Source organism: Setaria italica, chromosome VI (assembly GCF_000263155.2).
Source record: "Setaria italica strain Yugu1 chromosome VI, Setaria_italica_v2.0, whole genome shotgun sequence".
NCBI lineage: Eukaryota > Viridiplantae > Streptophyta > Magnoliopsida > Poales > Poaceae > Setaria > Setaria italica.
In genome coordinates this window covers 7995113-8014047 of record NC_028455.1, presented here as the reverse complement: position 1 = coordinate 8014047, position 18935 = coordinate 7995113, and the positions used below count along the sequence as shown (strand labels likewise).

Here is an 18935-nt window from a genome sequence, read left to right as displayed (position 1 = left end):
CTTCCAAAACTTGTTCCACAAAGAGTGTTTATATAACTTTCAGACCATCCAACAAAGGTCCTCATAATACCTTCTGGTTCAATAAACGAATCGATCATTTACTCCCACTATCGATGCTCGAGCCAAACTCGCTAAACAAGGAAGGCTAATAGGTCCGACAATTATTGCAAGCGTATATGTATAATTAATTCTACTTGTTAATCCATCCGATTAAGAAGAGTTATTAGGGGTACTTTGGACTTTTAACATTGCTACTATCTTGTCTAAAATTTTCTAAACGAACAGTCTTTGTGGGACGGAGGGAGTATATAAGCCAGACCACTAGCTTATTTCAGATTATTTGCAATCCCAATGTGGTCCCAATATGATCTTTTATTATACTACCCTTTACACATAATCTAATAATCTAATGGATTATAATCTCAAATAAATAGGGTCCTTATATCCACAATGGCGGTTGATGTTTACACCTAGAATGGCGGTTGATGTTTACACCTAGAGTTTACTTCTAGGATTTTATCTTTTTGTAGCGTATCTTCTCCACTTTTCTTTTCCTAGAGACTTTCTTTTTCTAGAGAGGGGGAGAGAGAGATACCATCTGCCGGCCCCTAGATAGAAACTAATGAGCAGAGCGCTAAATGAGCCGAACTCACTTTTAGAGACAGGTAACATCTCCCTTCTCCATCGCCATTGCCTTTGGTACGACCTCCCATTTCGACAAGGTGCCAAGGTGTTGGTGATAGCTCTGCCGGCCGGTCTGCTTTCTTCCTGCCGGCCGGCCAACCACGACGGCGGTCGGCGGCGGCCCAGAGCTGAGAATTTCCGAGCAACTGGAAGTCAGCACCAGGCGGCGTCGTACGTCGTGAGCTCGTGACGGCTCAACCGCCGTGGCGGTGGTGGGGTCCAGCAGCGAAGCTATCATCCTCTCCGTCGTCCCCTTGCATCACACTAAGCTTCTTTTGTTGCCTAGGAGCTAGGAACGTGCACACAGAACCAGCCTCTCGATGGGATCGGGGTGCGCAGCAACAAAAGCTAATGCCTAATGACGACGTTACCAGAAAAAGGCAGTGTGAAGCGTGTGGCCTTGGCTAGAGATTTGCTGCGTGATTTTGTCTTGGGCTGATCACGACTCTTGCTCGAGCCGTCCCTATAGCCATCGGGGCCATGGACCTACTGCGACACTAAGTATGTTTGTTTGGCTATATGGTTTATGTATGGAATGGTGCAAAATAATAATGATTCTTTTTTTTTTAATTATACCATCCCATCTAGGATGAAGTCATCCCACCTAATACATTATTCTACTAATAAGAGTGAGCCATATGGTACAAGCACATTGGTTGAACCTCACCATTCAATATCATTCATACATACATCATATGGTATATGGTGCATACAACCAAACAAACCCTTAGGGATCGAGAGTCCATCAGCTTGCAGCTAGCTTATTCTTTCTTGATCAATAGGGCATTATCAGTTGATCAGGCCCCATGCCGGCATGCGTGGCTGCTGCTGCCTGTTATTCTATCCAAAAAGCAGCATGCTGCTGCTCGGTCCCTAGGCCACTAGCACTCTCTAAAATTGTTGGATTCTTCTCCCTTTAAAATTTGTTTCTTGCAAATAATGGGTATTCTTTCCTAGGACATTAATTCCAAGAATTGAAGACATGTTTGGATTTATCCTTGGTTAAATACAGCCACAAGCCCAGAATGCAATGTCATGACTCATGAATGTAAGGAGATGCTAGCATTGTGCTAGTGCTATTTGTTTTGGTTGTCAACGAGTCGGTGGTCAGTTTGCTGGTAGGGTTGTGATGGATGCTTCCTGTCACATTCGAGGATGGTGCCACTCCCCATTTGGGCTGGGATGAGATGGAGGGGGACAGGGTAGGGGTCGAGGCATGGCAATCCGGCCCCAATGCAAGCACACCCAAAGGAGTGGAGAGAAGCTAGCTTAGCCTCTCCCATATCTCTCGAAAGATACATCTTCTGACCCGGTTCACAGTCGCCATCATTCACATCTTTATTTCTACAAACTCTTAATAAAGCTTGTTCTCGATCAGCCTCTCAGCATCATGGATCCCTTTGTGCTGGGGCACATTCATGCACATCGCAGAGGCATGGACGACGGCCATAATGATGTACTACATTTGTCTTGGAATATAAATGATTTTCAATGTATATCCTGCTAAGTTAAAATTGTTCGGTAACCAAATTTATAGAGAAGAGATTAACATCTAATAAAAAAGAGATTAACATCTAATAAAAAAGAGATTAACGTCTAGTAAAGTAAACTACAACGAATCTAATTAAATTCATTGTTACCATACATACTTTTAGCTTAAAATCTGCCGTACGGTTTAGAAACGGAGAGACAAATGCAAGCAAGCGGTGATCAGATTCCCACCGTACTAGCGCCAAAGATTAAAAATGCTTAGGGTGGCTGCATGCACGGCATCTGCACTGCAAGATGTGACTGAATAAACTCAGTCGACACGCTGCAGGACCTTTTTTCTCCCTTTTGCAGCCATTTCATTTCAATCAAGTCTAAAGAACCAGACTTTTCAGCGGCAAGTACGTGGCTGAATGCAAATGCTCGTCTGCCATTCTGCTAGCATAATCTACTTATGTGAAGACGAGCTGTGGCAAACCCAGGATTATTTAATTTATAGGCTAGCTGGACATTAGAAGAACATTGCGGTAGCATTCAGTGGCAACATATGAAAAATTTACAATTGCAAAATCCATAAACACTACAAATTCGTACAAGATACTAGCTAGCTAGTAATCAAAAAGTGGTTTTGAGAAGAATAGTAAAAATCTAGAAAAAACTAACGTACGCTCCTAATTCTAAATCTTTTATTCTTTTATATATATGCTCTACCTTTCAGAGAAAAAGGAAATGTTTTATCCTAAATCAAGTACATTTCATCGAATCCCAGCTGAAGCCATGCACATGATGCACGTACCGCTGCTCACAGACTTTATCATCAGTGGCCGCCACCGACGTGTAAGATAAAGGCATGTCACTCTCGTTACTTGAACACGTATGAATATGATCACGAAGTGTACATGTGTGTGGCGACACACACGTACCATATCGAGGCTATGGTCATGTACCCCGAGCTCGATACGATCGTCGTCGCATCGCATCACTGTTGTACCCTAAAAGTTATCTCATCGATCCGCCCGTGTCATTCCTAGCTAGCTACTCACTGATCGATACAATATATGTACCTTGATGTTTCTCAAAAGGTCGAAAACCAACAAGCTACTTTTTCACCACGGATCCATCATCACCTGTATCTTCGTACTACGATTCCTCCCCTGTCCTCGTCGCCAAGCTAGTCAATTTAGCAAAGCATTTTCTACATGGTTATTTTCTTGGTGACATTCACCAAATGTATAAAACCTCTGGTCCAGTGGTTGAGCACTTGAGTAGCATCTAGCAGGTCCAGATTTGACTCCCCGTGAGAACGAATTAAACGAGTTTGAAATAAAAAAATTATAAAAAATAGGTAGGACTTCCCTGACTTCGCTCAAAAAAATAAAACCTAGCTGGGTTCTTATTTGTTTTTTTTTACGATTCCTTCCTTAGAACCGATCGATCTCGGTTCCATACGTCCAAAAGTACTGTAATCCTTTTCATAAATTTTGATCCCACAATTAATCAAATTTACTTATTTTTCACTCTCCCTCATTTATTTATTTTCTATCACAATGCTCGTCTTTACTTTTGTGATAGACTTTAATTCTCGTTAATAGTACTAGTCCATCAACCGTGCTCCCGCACGGGCTAATATTTTTAGAAGCTATTGTATTTGAAAATTATTTAGAAATTAAACTCCTAGATAATAATCAAAATTTATTGCCTACTACTCTCTTATTTTTTTTCAATACATCAACATAATACTTATATAGATATGTACCTACCTTTGTCCAATTGTGATTGATTTTTAATTAATAATTACTCTATGCACTTTTTCATCCATATTCATACTTTTTCCATTTTGTATCGCACCTCCAATCCTCCATACATTATGTTTAGCATACAAATCAATATTTTTCATCGATTCCTCACGTACATGTATAAATGGTCTAAATGGTGACACTCATCATGTGTATATACTTGAACTTAGTATTTTTATATTAATAATGATATAAATAGGTAATTTAGAATCATATATTAGTTTATTTTTGACATTTATGTATGATGCACGTGAAGATAATTATATTAAGATTTAGATGTTTAATTTAGGTTATTTTTAATAACAACTTACATGGGTAATATAGATAAAATTTTAGAATGATATTTTAAGTTATGCTTTATTATGTATTAGTAAATTGGATGAAGATTATGGGATTAATTTAGATTATTTTTTATAATAGCTGAGCTCGGTAATTTAGATATAGGTTTAGAGCTCATTTTTGAATATTTTCACAATGATAGTGGTGGGTAACTTTTTAGAAAATATAATAGATCAATGGCTATGATTATTAGAGTTTACATGATTGGTGTTTGATATTTTTGATTTTTATGAGAATTTGTCTCTTTTTTTTCTAGCTTGTCTCATGGAACTAATGCGGAGTCTCCAATGGAAAAAAAATAGGACTACATTGCTAAAAAATTATTACCATAAGCTACCTCTCGTTTGTTAAATATTCAAACACAATAGATATATACTTATTATCTTCATCCAATTGTGATAGATTTTAGTTAGTAATTACTCTATAATATTTTCATTCACATTTATAATCTTTAACTTTTCACTTTGCATCACAGGTATGTGCTTGAATTTCATACCTTGAATTTTTTTAATGAACCCTAAGTTTGTGATACAATTTTAATATAAAAATCTATATTCTCATCACTTCCTCTATATCTTTATAAATGGTAACACATCATGTGTATAGAACTTAATTATAATATCATATACCAATAGTGCAAGATATAGACGATTTAGAATCATATATTGCTGTATATTTTAATTAAGGTTATTTGATTCAAATGTAGGGTTATCATGTTATTTTTAATAATGGCATGTGTGGGTAATATAGATGCAAATTTAACAGGTTACTTTAAGTTTTTAAGTAATAGCGGTGGGCAATTTGGTTGCAAATTAGGGGGTTATTTTAAATATTGTTTATAATGGCGTAAGTGGGTAATTTTGATGAAGATTAGGGGGTTACTTTAGTTTATTTTATATAATAGCAGAGGTGGGTAATTTATATATAGATTTAGGGGGGTTGCTTTAGGCTATTTTCATAATGGCATAGGTGGGTAATTTTTTAGAAAACATAATAGATTTAATGGCTATGATGATTTGAATCTATCGATTAATGATCATATGTTTTGCTTTTTTGTGAGAATTTCTAGGATTTCTCTCTTTTTCTAGAGTGTTCACCTAGGAATTCTAGGTGGCTTCACCTGGAGGCTTTAAAAGAAGCCTCCAATTAGTAATAGTAAGATTTTTCACTTTTTGCCACACCTAAGTGTAGCCATGTGTGTTTTGGATATGTGTTTTGTTGAAACCTTACCATGAGCTATATTTGGCTTCCCAATTTAATTTCAACCACGCATATACTATATAATTAAATATGTATTTTTAATTATGTGGTTCGTGGTGACACAATCATGCATGTTTGAGTCGGTCTTTTGCATATTAATAATTACAAGAGTGTATAACTTAAAAGCATGCGGTGTTTACAATTTCTTACGACTAATTTAGATGCATATTTGCGAGATTACTTTAGCTTATTTTTAATAATGATAGATAAGGTCATTTAAATGTAGATTTAAGTTGTGTTATTATTGATAATTTATATACATGTGTTACTTTAGTTACTATCCATAAGGTAAAGCTGAGTGATTTTGAGGAAAGTATATCTAATGGATTATTATCAACTATGAAGGAGTCTCGGTGGTCAGATATTTTACTTTTTTTTAAGAATTTTGGAGATTTTCTGTTTTTTTCCTTGCACATCGAGGATTAGCATGGAGGTTCCAAAATGGATTTATAATTAGTAATAAAATAGTAAGACTAGTCTACCAACTTATGCTTCTGTTATGAGCTACATGTACACGTGTGCTACCGGGTTTTGATCTCTCTTTACATGCTTGAAGATGATCACTCCCGAAAGGTTCTTTGCTGCTTCACTGAAGAGCCCCTCTTATCTCCCTACAAAGTTTTTGAGTAACTGCCTGCCAACATTTGTCCATGCACGACGGTGGCACACTGCACACGTGCCAGAAGGCACCGCCGCGTGTGAGAAATTTTAAAGCATGACGACTAGAAAACCAACAAGGAAGCACGCGCGTGCGTGTGTTTGGCAACACCTGGCGTGTAATGCAGCCCTATTTGTTGAGAGAAGAAACCAAAACCGGCCTCATTACACTACAAGCAATCCGGCCGGCCAATACAAAGTACAAACATTTTTTGTGATAAAAATTAAACAGCACGGTGTATGCACCTCATGAAACTCCAAGAACAATGTACCAAGAGCTGTATTTGTACTCTAGATTTGGATCACGTTGCTCAACAGAATTTAACTTCTCTAACAAAATGTAACCTTTTCTTCTAAGAAAAAGTCTAATATTTTCTCTTATTTTTGAGGATTTAATGATAAGATATTGTTGTGCTCCGAGCGAGAGCTTGTGTACACAAGCCATGCGTGTGCCTGGTCCACCGTGCGCCGACGTGTACCTGTGGGCCCGCACAGCCCCTACTACTACGGTTCATGGGTTTATAGAGAGCGAGCGGCACGCGGACCCAGCGACGGTTTCACTCCGGCCTCTTCGCCATCCTTGTGAGTTCTCTCGTCGCTTCCGCCTCGACGGTGTGCGCTCCCAGAGTTTGCGTTGCTTGCGCGAGCGGCGCCGCACGGGAACCGTGCCGGAGATGGCCGTGGGTGTGGGCGATGGCGTGGCGAGCCCACCGGCGATGTGGTGGGCGCCGGTGGTGGCGGCCGTCGTCGGCGCGTTGCTCCTCTTCTTCCTCCTCGACGCCGGGGCGCGGAGGCTCCACGGGTGGTACAGGGAGGCGGCGCTGGGCGCGGCGAGGCGGGCGCGGCTGCCGCCGGGGGAGATGGGCTGGCCCGTCGTCGGCGCCATGTGGGCCTTCCTCCGCGCCTTCAAGTCCGGCAAGCCCGACGCCTTCGTCGCCTCCTTCATCCGACGGTCAGTTTCCTCCATTCCAGTAACCGCCCTCTCCCTCCCTCCCTCTCTTTCTCTCTCTCGCCAATGCCAAAGCCATCCTCTATTCCTCTTCAGACAGGAGTTGCTATCCACACTCTACTCCTGACGAATTACTGCGAGATTGTTGCGGTTTGGTTTGGCCGCCAAGAACAACATTGTACATCAATTCCTGTTGGTGTTGGGGCATGAACGAAATGTTCTTGTCCTTGCAATATCTGTCTCTCTCCCTCTCTCTACAAGTCTACTGTAGTAGTGCAATCAAATGGATGCTTTTAGGTATGCACCAAAAGACATCCATCACCTGCAAGCACAAACAACAGGAGGGATGACTCTTCAACCTGTCCCCTGGACCTCAAACAGGCACACGTACACACAAAGTGTGGCTTCAAGATCATCATCTCTCTCCTTTTTATTTTCTCCAACCTGTTTCTGTCTTCAGTTCTCTGTGCGCCCTGATGACGCCACGATATCCTACTGCTACGCACGCCTGCATATCACCTCCAGCAGTCAGTGAATCACTTTCAACGATTCTGTCAGGCTGCTGCCGTAAGTTCAGAAACATGCACAGTCATCCAGTCAGTCAGTGATGGCTCGTCTGATCTGATCTGATCAGATGCATGGAGGAGGAGCTAGGGAATGCTTGCTGGCGCTGCCCCCACTGCCCAAAAGGAGATGTCTGACTGATTGATTTCCATTTCCAACACCTCCACCACTCTCCCATGCCTGCATTCAGAGCAGATTCCATCTTTGGCAATGGCCAAAACCTTCGTCGATAAATGCTAATGCCCTCTGCTCTGCTGATAACAAAACACCGGGTGATTGATATGCCCTGCTTGGCACCTACCCCATCGCGTCCCTGATTCCCCATCCATATGCTGTCAAAAAGGCAGCTGCTTTGCTTATCCTATCTATCCTTTTCCCTGTAAAAGAAAAGTTTTAATCTGTTGTTTGATCCATATGCTGTAGTGTAGGAATCGTCTTTGCTAGTAAGACAGGTGTTTGGTTTGGTGCCATCCAAATTTGTCTCTGTCGATTCTTCATTGTCGTCGACGGGCGTCGGTCCGTCCAAAGTGATTTCATAAATGATATGAATACTCAGGTGATCTGTTGAGTTTCAACTGATGGTGATTTGCTGAGCACTATTTAATTCATGCGCGAATATGTGCTGCGGCTCTCTTTGGGTAGTATCTGTGTTAAAAATGCAAATATTCTTCTTCTTCAGAGCTTTGCCGCAATCTGTATGTTGTCTTTTGCCCTGAAAGGCTGAAACACTACAGAAATGAAGGCATTATGTGGAATGCATCTCGACAAGACTTAATATATTCTGCCTGCTGATTTACAAATCACCAGGGGGGGGTGGGGGGCGCCCCCCCCCCCCCCCCCCCCCCCCTTTTCCCCAGGGATTGAAATTTCCAGTACAAAAATTTGAATTCAACCAATTTTTGAGAAATTCCTGTAACAAAGAAAACGAGTTCCTGGCTCTGCTAGCTCTTGCAATTCACTCATAACCTCATGTTTTGTGCAATGCTAATGAATGGTGAGCATCCAAGTATGATTTTCTGTGCAAAATGTTTGCATCTAGGACATGACCTGTTTCAGAATGCATGTTCGCAAGTTCGATCATTCTGGAGTCTGGTGTTGATCTTTGATCAGTACTCTGACGAGAGCTCATCAGTTGCCCTGACTCCTGATTTTTGGCAATTTGGCATGCAGGTTTGGCCGCACTGGCGTGTACCGAGCTTTCATGTTCAGCAGCCCGACGATCCTGGTGACGACGCCGGAGGCGTGCAAGCAGGTGCTCATGGACGACGACGGCTTCGTCACCGGGTGGCCCAAGGCCACGGTGGCGCTCATCGGGCCCAAGTCGTTCGTGGCCATGCCCTACGACGAGCACCGCCGCCTGCGCAAGCTCACCGCCGCGCCCATCAACGGCTTCGACGCGCTCACCGCGTACCTTCCCTTCATCGACCGCACCGTGACGTCGTCCCTGCGCGCGTGGTCCGGCGAGTGCGCCGACGGCGGTGAGGTCGAGTTCCTGACGGAGCTCCGCCGGATGACGTTCAAGATCATCGTGCAGATCTTCCTGGGCGGCGCCGACGACGCCACCATGCACGCGCTGGAGCGGAGCTACACGGACCTCAACTACGGGATGCGCGCCATGGCCATCAACCTGCCCGGGTTCGCGTACCGGCGGGCGCTGGGGGCTCGCCGGAGGCTGGTCTCCGTGCTGCAGGGCGTGCTGGACGAGAGGCGGGCGGCGACGGCCAAGGGGTTCACGCGGTCCAGCAGCGTGGACATGATGGACCGGCTGATCGAGGTGGAGGACGAGCACGGGCGGAGGCTGGACGACGACGAGATCATCGACATCCTCATCATGTACCTCAACGCCGGCCACGAGTCCTCCGGCCACATCACCATGTGGGCCACCGTGTTCCTGCAGGAGAATCCCGACATCTTTGCAAAGGCCAAGGTATGCCGTACTGGATTTATAATCGTGCTGAAAAAGGTTGAATCTTTTCAGCTCAGACGACATTATTTGGAGATCAGTTTGGTTGATGCGGCTTCTTTTCTTCCAGGCAGAGCAGGAGGCGATCATGAGGAGCATTCCACCGACGCAGCAGGGGCTGACGCTGAGGGACTTCAGGAAGATGGGGTACCTCTCACAGGTAACGTTTTCTTTGTAGCAAATTAAATGCATTATATTCAGCTCACGCAGCAGTGACTTTGAGCGCACCAGATTCCATTCTTTGACAGTACAATGCAACCAACCAGCAACATTATACTGTACTGATGAACTCCTATGTATCTGAAGGTGATCGACGAGACGCTGCGGTTCGTCAACATCTCGTTCGTGTCCTTCCGTCAGGCGACCAAAGATGTCTTTGTGAACGGTGAGTTTCAGAATTAGCCTCACATTTTTGTATCTGGAATCCACTGAAACACCGTGTGCATTTTTCTAACAGGGTACCTGATCCCCAAGGGCTGGAAGGTTCAGCTGTGGTACCGGAGCGTGCACATGGACCCTCAAGTGTACCCTGACCCCAAGAAGTTCAACCCTTCAAGATGGGAGGTACTGTACCAGCAGCAACAGAGACACTGTTGCCATTCTGAATAAATCGATCCTAGAAGCATCACCAATCAGATCATGGCCTGATGAAGCTCAAACAATCTTCATACTCTTGTTTCCTTTCAGGGCCACTCGCCGAGAGCCGGCACATTCCTCCCCTTCGGCCTCGGCGCAAGGCTCTGCCCCGGCAACGATCTCGCCAAGCTGGAGATCTCCGTCTTCCTCCACCATTTCCTCCTCGGTTACAGGTAACTTCTTTCATTCAGGGTTTACCGTTTAGATGAAGAAACTACAGGTGTTTTTTTTTTGGCTTTGTTCATATGACACCTTATCTGAATAATGCATGTTTCTCTTAAATGATTTGTTGGGCTTTGCTTTGGCAGGCTGACGAGGACGAACCCCAGCTGCCGGGTGAGGTACCTGCCCCACCCCAGGCCGGTGGACAACTGCTTGGCCAAGATCACCAGAGTTTCAGACGAGTACTGAATTCTGATGAAGCATAGCTAGTTGCTGGGGTCGAAAAAGGGCCAAACTATTGTCGGCGATCTGTGCAAAAAATAAAACAAGCAAGAAATGAAGTGTTACATGACATGTTCTGTGCTTCAGCAATGTGCCTCTCTGCCCCTGTATGTTGTTGCTCGGCTAGCTGTTTCGCTGCTCTTCTTAATCACCATCCCCACCTGAAATTTTATTTTAAAAGAAACTACGTAGGATGCAGGAGCCAAAATGCAAAATCAAAGGTTAGGACCAAATTTTCAAGAGGAAAAGGAACTATGCTTTGTGAAAATACTATGATTGTCCCAATGACACGTGGGACCCTACCCTCACTTGAGAGAGATCAGAATCAATTGGCATCTAACAAATGCTACAATGAATCAATGATACTAGACAAGGGACATGAGAGGAGTTTTGACAGTTTTCTAATTTCCCCAACAATATATCAATGGATCAAGAGGAAGAAACGGTGCAGCACATTCTTACCAACGCTAGCATAGTTCCAATAAGGAATGAAAAGAGCTTCGCTGATTGGTGAATAAATCATATAAAAAAAGTAAGGAAAGCCCAAAGAAAAGGATTTTACTTACTAGCAACAAAGGGAATTTTTGATGGGGGCAGCCCTTCTTTGCAAGCAGCACATCAGTTCTTCAAAGTTGAGGCTTTGCAACCTTGCCGGTCAAGAGGAGGGTCCAGCGAGAGGTTTTTAGTTTAGATCTGTGGGGTGTTCCTTTGCGAGGAAATGAGACTGTTTCACCAGCAGCTGCAGCTGCAGCTGCACAGTCCAGCTGCTCGGCTGTAGCTCAAGCACCAGTTGCTTCACAGCCAGTTGATCAGCTGATACTCCATGTCAAAAAATTGGATGCAGCTTAGCAGCTGTAGCTGCTGCTACAAGCAGCTGCAGGCTTGCAGCAGCACTGTAGTCGCTTCAGGCTTTCTGCCGCAGCCTCAGCTGCAGCTCAGCCACAGCAATCACTTCCGAGCACCCATTATAAAAATACGGGCCTGGAGGTCGTGCCGCAGGGAGGCGGCGAGGCCGAGGAGCGCGAGCGCTAAGCCCGGGGAGGACTCCGCGGAGCAGAGGATCTGCTCAGCGGCGCGGCGAGTGGCGGCGTCGAGGGAGAGGGACTGCGCGAACCAGCCCGCGAGGGCGTCGAGCTTCTCCGGGGCACCTCCATTCCGCGCCGCCGCGGCTCGGGGTCATCCGGGCGGGAGGGGGACGGCTAGGGCTTATGGTTCGCCTTCGCGAGCTGGGTGTCAAATTGTGCGGCCGCCGGTGGTGGCTGCGGTGTCTGATGGTGGCGTGCGGCGGCGGAGGCTGCGGCGGTCGTGAACCGGAGCGGAGACGAACAACGGAGTGCGCCGAGCTGTTTGGGCCTTTTGATGGGCCGTTCCTTCAGTTAGTTTGTGGGCCAAACTAGCTACGGGAAAATTATTAATGGGCTTGAACCGTTTGCGATTTTCCTTTAAGGCCTTGGGCCGATAGCCTTTGGGAGAAGGAGAAATGCTCTAAAAAATTGCTATCTTCCTTGATAAGATCACCAAACTATTGGGAGAGAAAATGAATGTGAAGTGAAAGCAGAACAATATGATATCGTGCAAAATGCCAGAGAGACAAGCAGGAATCAAGCAAGAAGAACATTACAGGATTATTACAACCACTAGTTTCCTATGAGAAAAAAACCCACAATTTTCTTATGCCATGGGCTTCTCCAACAGCGCCGAGACGTACCACTGGTCCTTCTCCTTCCCCCGGCCGGTGTTCCACCGGAGCTTCTTGAACCCGACGCGACCAAGCATTGGCGCCACCGTCGCGTTGAGCTGCGCCCCGGGGCAGGGGAAGTGGTCGAGCCAGAACAGGCCCCCGGGCCTCAGCACCCTGTACACGTCGAACAGCGCGAACTCCAGCATCACGTCGGCGGGGACCCTCGATCCGCCGCCGTCGCCGAGGCCACCCGCCGCCGCGTGCACGATGTCGAGCGTGCGGTCGAAGAAGGGCAGCCGGTGCGCGGCGGTGACGTGCACGGAGATGAGCCCCCGCGACGCGACGAAGCTGTTGAGCGGCGCGGCGGCGCTCACGGCCGCGGTCACCACGGTGACCCCGTGATCCAGCATCCGCGCCGCGAACGTGCCGGGGGAGTAGGAGGACCCGCCGCCGGCGAGGTCGAGGCCGACGCGCACCGTGCCGTTGGGGCGGGTCGCGAGCACGGTGGCGATGGAGTAGGACAGCGCGCCGTCGTCGCGCGCCCACCGGGCCTTCTCCCGGCCGACGCGGCGGAGGTCGACGCCGCGGGAGCTCGCCAGGCACGAGTAGTTCTTGCACGGGTAGTACGCGTCCCAGAGCACGCTGGTGTCCGGTGGCGTGACCCAGAGGCTCGTCGGCAGCGGCGACGGTTGCCGGTACCCCTTGGGCGACGGCGCGCGGCACCGGCGCCGCGTTAGGGGCTCGCAACCGCTGCGCATCAGCCGGTGCGCCAGCGCCTCGTCGGACGGGCACTCCCCACCGGGAGTGTAGTTCATGTATCGCTCGAGGTCGTCCTGGACGCGGACGCACCCGTGGCCCAGAGCCGGGAACACCGCCGTCGCCGCCTCGCCGGTGGCGTTCCGGCCGTGTCCGGCGGTCATGGACGTGTTATGTGGTCCGACGGCCAGCTTCAGCTCGCCGGAGGGCTCTCGCTTCCATCCGCCGGCGATGGCGACGATGTCCGCGGCGTCCCGCGCGGCCATGGAGTCGAGCAGGGTGCGGAGGAGCTCGTTGGCGGTGCCGACGCGGGCGTAGAGTCCCGCGAGCTCGGCGCGGCTGGCGGCGAGGTCGGCCTGCGTGGCGTTGAGGTCGGCGAGGAGCGCGGCAGAGCCGTCCCAGAGGCGGATGGTGGAGGGCTTGTAGCGGCGGAGGAGGGAGGGGCCGGCGCCCGAGGAGACGACGATGGAGACGGTGTTGGTGAGCAGGAACATGAGCAGCGTGACCGCCGTCGTGCTGCAGTACCACCGCCGCCGCCTGGGCTGCGGCGGCGGCTTGTTCTTCCCGTTCCCGTCGAGGAGGTCGGCGGCCTCCATGGTACGATCCCTTTCGCTCGCCGACGCGCTGCTGCTCTGGACCAGAGATCACCAGACAATGCAGCTAGAATGGAGGCGGCGTGAAGCCGTGTGTGGCTTCTTCGTCCGGATCGTAGGAAGCTACGGCGGCTAGCTTACGACGCGGAAAAGGGATAGCTGGAGTAGATTGCACTCCGGCTTTGGAGGTCTGTGCTGCCTTGGGCTCCGAGATGCGAGTGCTTGCACGTAAAGTGCACGACGACCTCAGCAGTCAGTGATGGAGTGATCGGCGGCGCTGCTGGACGTGGCGAGGCCGAGCAGCGCACGGACGGCCCAGCCCAACATGTGGGAGGCTAGGGATGGTGGTCTTGCGGCAACTGCTGCTACTCTACCTACGCAGCGCGCGGCAGCCCGGCGCCCCGCGAAGTCAATGATGGGCTCGGCGGCCGGACAGTAGTGGAGTGGGCCTTTCGTACACAAGTGTGGATTTCGGGGTGGAAAAAACCCAGCGCCCCGCAGGCCGGTAGGCCTCGTCGAGGAGAAGTTGTTTTTTTTATAGAAGTTTTGCCAGGTGTTTAGTTGCCGCACTGGTAACGTAACGCGACTGTAAATGGATCGCTGTTTACAGGATTTGTTTATTTGGACAATGTAACGGTATTAGATACCGTTACAACTATTTAGTTTCCAACTCATTGGAAGATAAATTTCAAATTTAACAACTATTCATGAGACCAGACATAGCAACTAGCATATCTCTATATGCTGTAGCATATAATACAAGGAGGTTTAACTAATACAAAATTTGCAGCCTCATGATGTAAAAAGGTATTCAACATAGACTGAAAGCTAACCAAGGAGACAGGTAAAATGAGACATTTCAAATGGAAGACAGCAAGCATGATCAGCACCCTTTTGAACTTAAGATTCGTTATCGCTTGATTACCGATCTAGTTCCACCTTCTATCTTCTTCTCTCATCTACAAAAATGGTGACAAGTTAAGGTATGAGGTGTTATTTTTTTTCTGAAAATAATGGTATATCGATTCATCAACAATGTTCAACAAGATGTACTTCCATTATCATTAGTTGATTGAATATTTCTGCCCAAGATTAGCATCCTTAAATTGCAAACATACAACTACATATATTAGAATATATTGGCATGATATAACTGTAATCTTGACTGAATTCTTGTGAAAGAGCAAGCATCTGAATTATGGTAGTAAATAAACATCCGAAACAAGATAGCAAAGTGACACATATCACTAAACATATCACTAAGCAACTGGTCACGGGAACAGATATCATAGTTCTTTACTACTTCTCTGAGAAGCCTCAGCTAAAGAATTGTGAATGACATTGCCGTAGGATCAGCTCTTGAATGCAAAGCATGCACTGAATATTTGTCTAGGCTTAAGGATTGTTTTTTTTTTTGGAAAATAGCGATTATCTTTGTGCCGAACCGAGTAACACCATTGACCTTCAATAAGTTAAACAGAATCTCACCATGGCAAACTGTTTTGCTGACATCACTAATCATGTCTCGTGCCTATTTAGCCGGGGCTAGGAAAAACTGTTTCGAGTAATACTATAGGAAACATGTGTCTGCAATGTTGTCTATTTTTATTGAAGTGCCGAGTGCTGAGAGAGAATGTAACTTACTTTAATTCCGTCAAACAAAGATGCATGAGCTATCCTTACATTAACCAATGGGGAGCTACCGTTATCCCGATTTCACTCACAATACGAAAACAAAGCATACTATGGTACTACCAGTGGCTCTCAGCTGACCATATCGAGCATGTTTAGTTTAACCATGAGGGATATGGGTACCCTATGGGTCCCCACCGACTAGGATACTGGCCGGATCTGACAAGTGGGCTCGTCTGGGCGATTCAAATCAGCCCAAATATTGCAGTATTGTAATCTGACTCAGATTGCCTTTCATGTAACAACCAAGTAGATTAGATTCAAACTGACATGTAACCCTAGGTTGTTAGCCTATATAAGGTGGCTGGGGACGCCTCCCGAGGACATAGAAATTCTCAAGCAATACAAGCCATCAAGCATACATGACGTAGGGTATTTGTGGCGGAACCGTCCGACTTAAACTGGTTTAAATGCGCCTAATTGCTGCCGACGCAGCAATTATCCGAAACGCACTTAAAACAGTATAAGTCCGGTCGTCTGTCGAGTGTCCCTAGGACTCCTCGAAAGATCCACGTTGTGTCTCATAGCCATACATCAGGATAGTATCCGCGATGGGATAGCATCAACAAATATTACATTTTTACATACATATAAAAGGTACGAGTTATTACAGAACATAGATTGAAGCAAACTTAACAGTGCAGTGTTAGGCGGAGTTCTAAGACTTAAAACATAAATGATTCAGGAGGAGATGAGCAGTTAAAAACTTCTTCTAAGGGTATTGTGAGACTCATAACAATACCCTAGAGCTTCGGGGCTTCCTCTTCGGTAGACTCCTGCGGTGCTTCTGAAAGATAGCCACAAGGGATAACCCTGAGTACGGGGTACTCAGCAAGTCTTTGGAAGTATATGATAGCTTTTGGTGTACTTGGCTGATACATTTTTGCCGAAAAAGCTTGCTATAAGTGATGCCTTAGTTTTATCTTTTATTTAGGTTAAGTTATTACCTAACCATTCTAAATGATGAGAAGAAAGTAAACACAACAATAGATATTAAGTCATACATCAAACATTATCAGAAAGATATGTCATTCATGAATTATACTACGATGCTCAATAGTGATCAAGTGCATTCATAACCGAGAATTGCGGCGATCCGGATCAGTTTACATCCTGCAGGAGAGTACCCTGATCACCAGTTTTATACGACTGTCCAGGTCGTACGTAACGACCTTTCGATTAGCAAAATAAATGATTGGGAATAAGACTACCCGGACCCAGGGACGCACCCTCACATGGGACCCCACGTCTGGCCCGATCACCATGTGAGTTTCAGGCTACGCCCCTGCCAATCTCCAGCACGTCAAGCGCGGGTACGAAGTATTCCCGATCAGAGAGTTTACTAACCTACTGGGCTTTACTGGTCCCATACCCAGTAAGTGATCAGATGCTTATCACTTGATCAAGGTTAAGACAACGAATCGGGCCTTAACCAAATTAATCTAGCAGACAGAACTACATCTCTAGCTTCTGTCCGCTTCCCAATTTCCAAGTTATCTTTCCATAAGTAACATGTATGACTCAAAAGTTTTCCTTAAGGTTGGTAAACCAAGTATGTAAGCAACTAAGCAATTCTAGACTTGGGTTATCTACTAAAGGTTTGAACAAGTGGCAAAGATGTCCTTAAAACAAGGCATGATCATACACAAGAATAGGTTTCAAGCAACTCTAGACTTAGTGCATACATATAGCAAATAACCGATAATTGGACACATGAAATAATAACTCCAAAATAGATAGGTATAAATGCACCGGAGCTTGCCTTGTTCGCTTAAAAAGTTAGTATTGTCCGACGGGTTGGCCTCGCAGGGGACCAATTCAAAAACTTCTTCGAACTCCGAAGATCTTTTTGAAAATTCCAAATAATCTCCTTCTGGTGCTTCGGGATCTATAGCACAACACATGCAGGGGTTAGGAATGCAAATTTTTGAATAAAAGACTATACAACTTTCCTTCATGATAAAGTTGCAAGCCAACAAGGACTATATAATTTATCATGATAAAGTTGCAAGCCAACACACAAAAACCTCAAAAGATTAGCCCACAATTTTATTTTCTTACTTAACCCTACTTAAGGTTTTTCTTTTATTTTTGGAAAAGGTTATAATTATTTTCTAACTTAAAAACCTAATTTCATATGAGTTGAGAATAATTTGTAATTATGAAAATGTTATTTCATATTTTATGCATTTTATAAAGATTAAGTATTTATTTAATTACCTTAAAAGAAAGGCATTATATAAATACCCAAATTTTTATTATTTTTCTAGGGTGTAAAAATTTTAATGCATAAAGGAAAATAAAACAAGCCTAACAAAATTGGTTTCACTAATTTTGGACACTCCTAGAAATTTCTGTGATTTAAATGGTGAAATTCGGATTTAAACTAATTATTCTATAAAGGAAATCTAATTTTCCCGAAAAATACCCCCGGGTAACTTTTCTCACGCGGCTCAACTCTACCCCCTCTTACTTGCACTGGGCCCACGGCGTGGACCCACTCCTTCTCCTATTCCTTTTTACCCGCCGGCCTTCTCTCTCCCGGACGGGCCCTACTGGGCTGATTCCTTTCTTCCTTTCTCCTCTTATCACCCGCGACGGCCCAACGGCCCTCTTTTCTTTTTCTCTTTTCCCGCAGCGCGGCCTGCTTTTCCTTCCTGGCCTCCGGCCCCTTTTCTCACACGGCCGTCCGCCCCCGGCTTCTTGGGCCTCCGAAGTGCCGGCCCAACAGACGCCCGCGCACCCGGCCTTCTCTTCCTCCTCTCCTTTCCCACTGACGCGCGGGCCCAAGGCTCCAGACGCTTCTTCCTCCTCCCGCCAAAACGCGCGCGCGCGACAGGGGGCGGCGCGACTCGCCGGCCGGCGCCCTACCGGCGGCGGGACTAGGTCAGGACAGCACCTCTATACCTTCGCGCACCCGCGCGCGGCAACAGCTCCTCGGGAGATGGCCGGAGCCATCCCCTCCACGGCGGCGGGCGGCGGCACCTACGGCCGGTCGCAGCTACGCACGACAACGGCGCAAACTACCCCAACGACTATGGCTACACCATCCTAGTATCCTAAGGACCTGCCTAAGACTACCCAAGAAGGAAGAGAACAAGCGCAAGGGGGTGCTCACCGTGAGCGGGAGGCGCGGCGACGGCGGACAGAAACGGCGGCGGTTTATGGCGTGCCGGCGGAGAAGCCGGACAACAAGCTGCTAGGGTTGCTGGTGGGGTGTGGGCGAAGGTGTGGACGGAGGGAATCGACGGGAGCTGTGGTGTGGTGGTGGTGGAATTTGCTCGGCGGCGGTGGCTTGGACAGAGGCGCTGGCGGCGGTAAAAGGCAGCGGTAGAAACGGCGGCGCGGGAACGGTAAATATATGAACGGCTTACCGCACGCATGGGCGACACCGTGGCCTATTCATAGGCTTGCGTGGTAAGGAGGTGGCGTA

General features: G+C 46.7%; 2 protein-coding genes across 2 annotated transcripts; one reads left to right on the top strand and one right to left on the bottom strand.

The window, feature by feature from the left end:
* Positions 1–6759: 6759 nt before the first annotated feature.
* On the top strand, positions 6760–10866 carry LOC101759375 (cytochrome P450 88A1). Its single transcript, XM_004972972.2, has 7 exons — positions 6760–7176; positions 8908–9664; positions 9771–9860; positions 10007–10085; positions 10158–10264; positions 10388–10509; positions 10645–10866. Exons 1-7 carry the CDS (start codon positions 6899–6901, stop codon positions 10745–10747), a joined length of 1536 nt encoding a protein of 511 aa, XP_004973029.1. The 5' UTR covers positions 6760–6898; the 3' UTR covers positions 10748–10866.
* Positions 10867–12350: 1484 nt separating this feature from the next.
* LOC101758976 lies at positions 12351–13938 on the bottom strand. The gene has a single exon (XM_004972971.3). The coding sequence runs from the start codon at positions 13811–13813 to the stop codon at positions 12452–12454; it is 1362 nt and encodes a 453-aa protein (XP_004973028.1). The 5' UTR covers positions 13814–13938; the 3' UTR covers positions 12351–12451.
* Positions 13939–18935: the final 4997 nt, after the last annotated feature.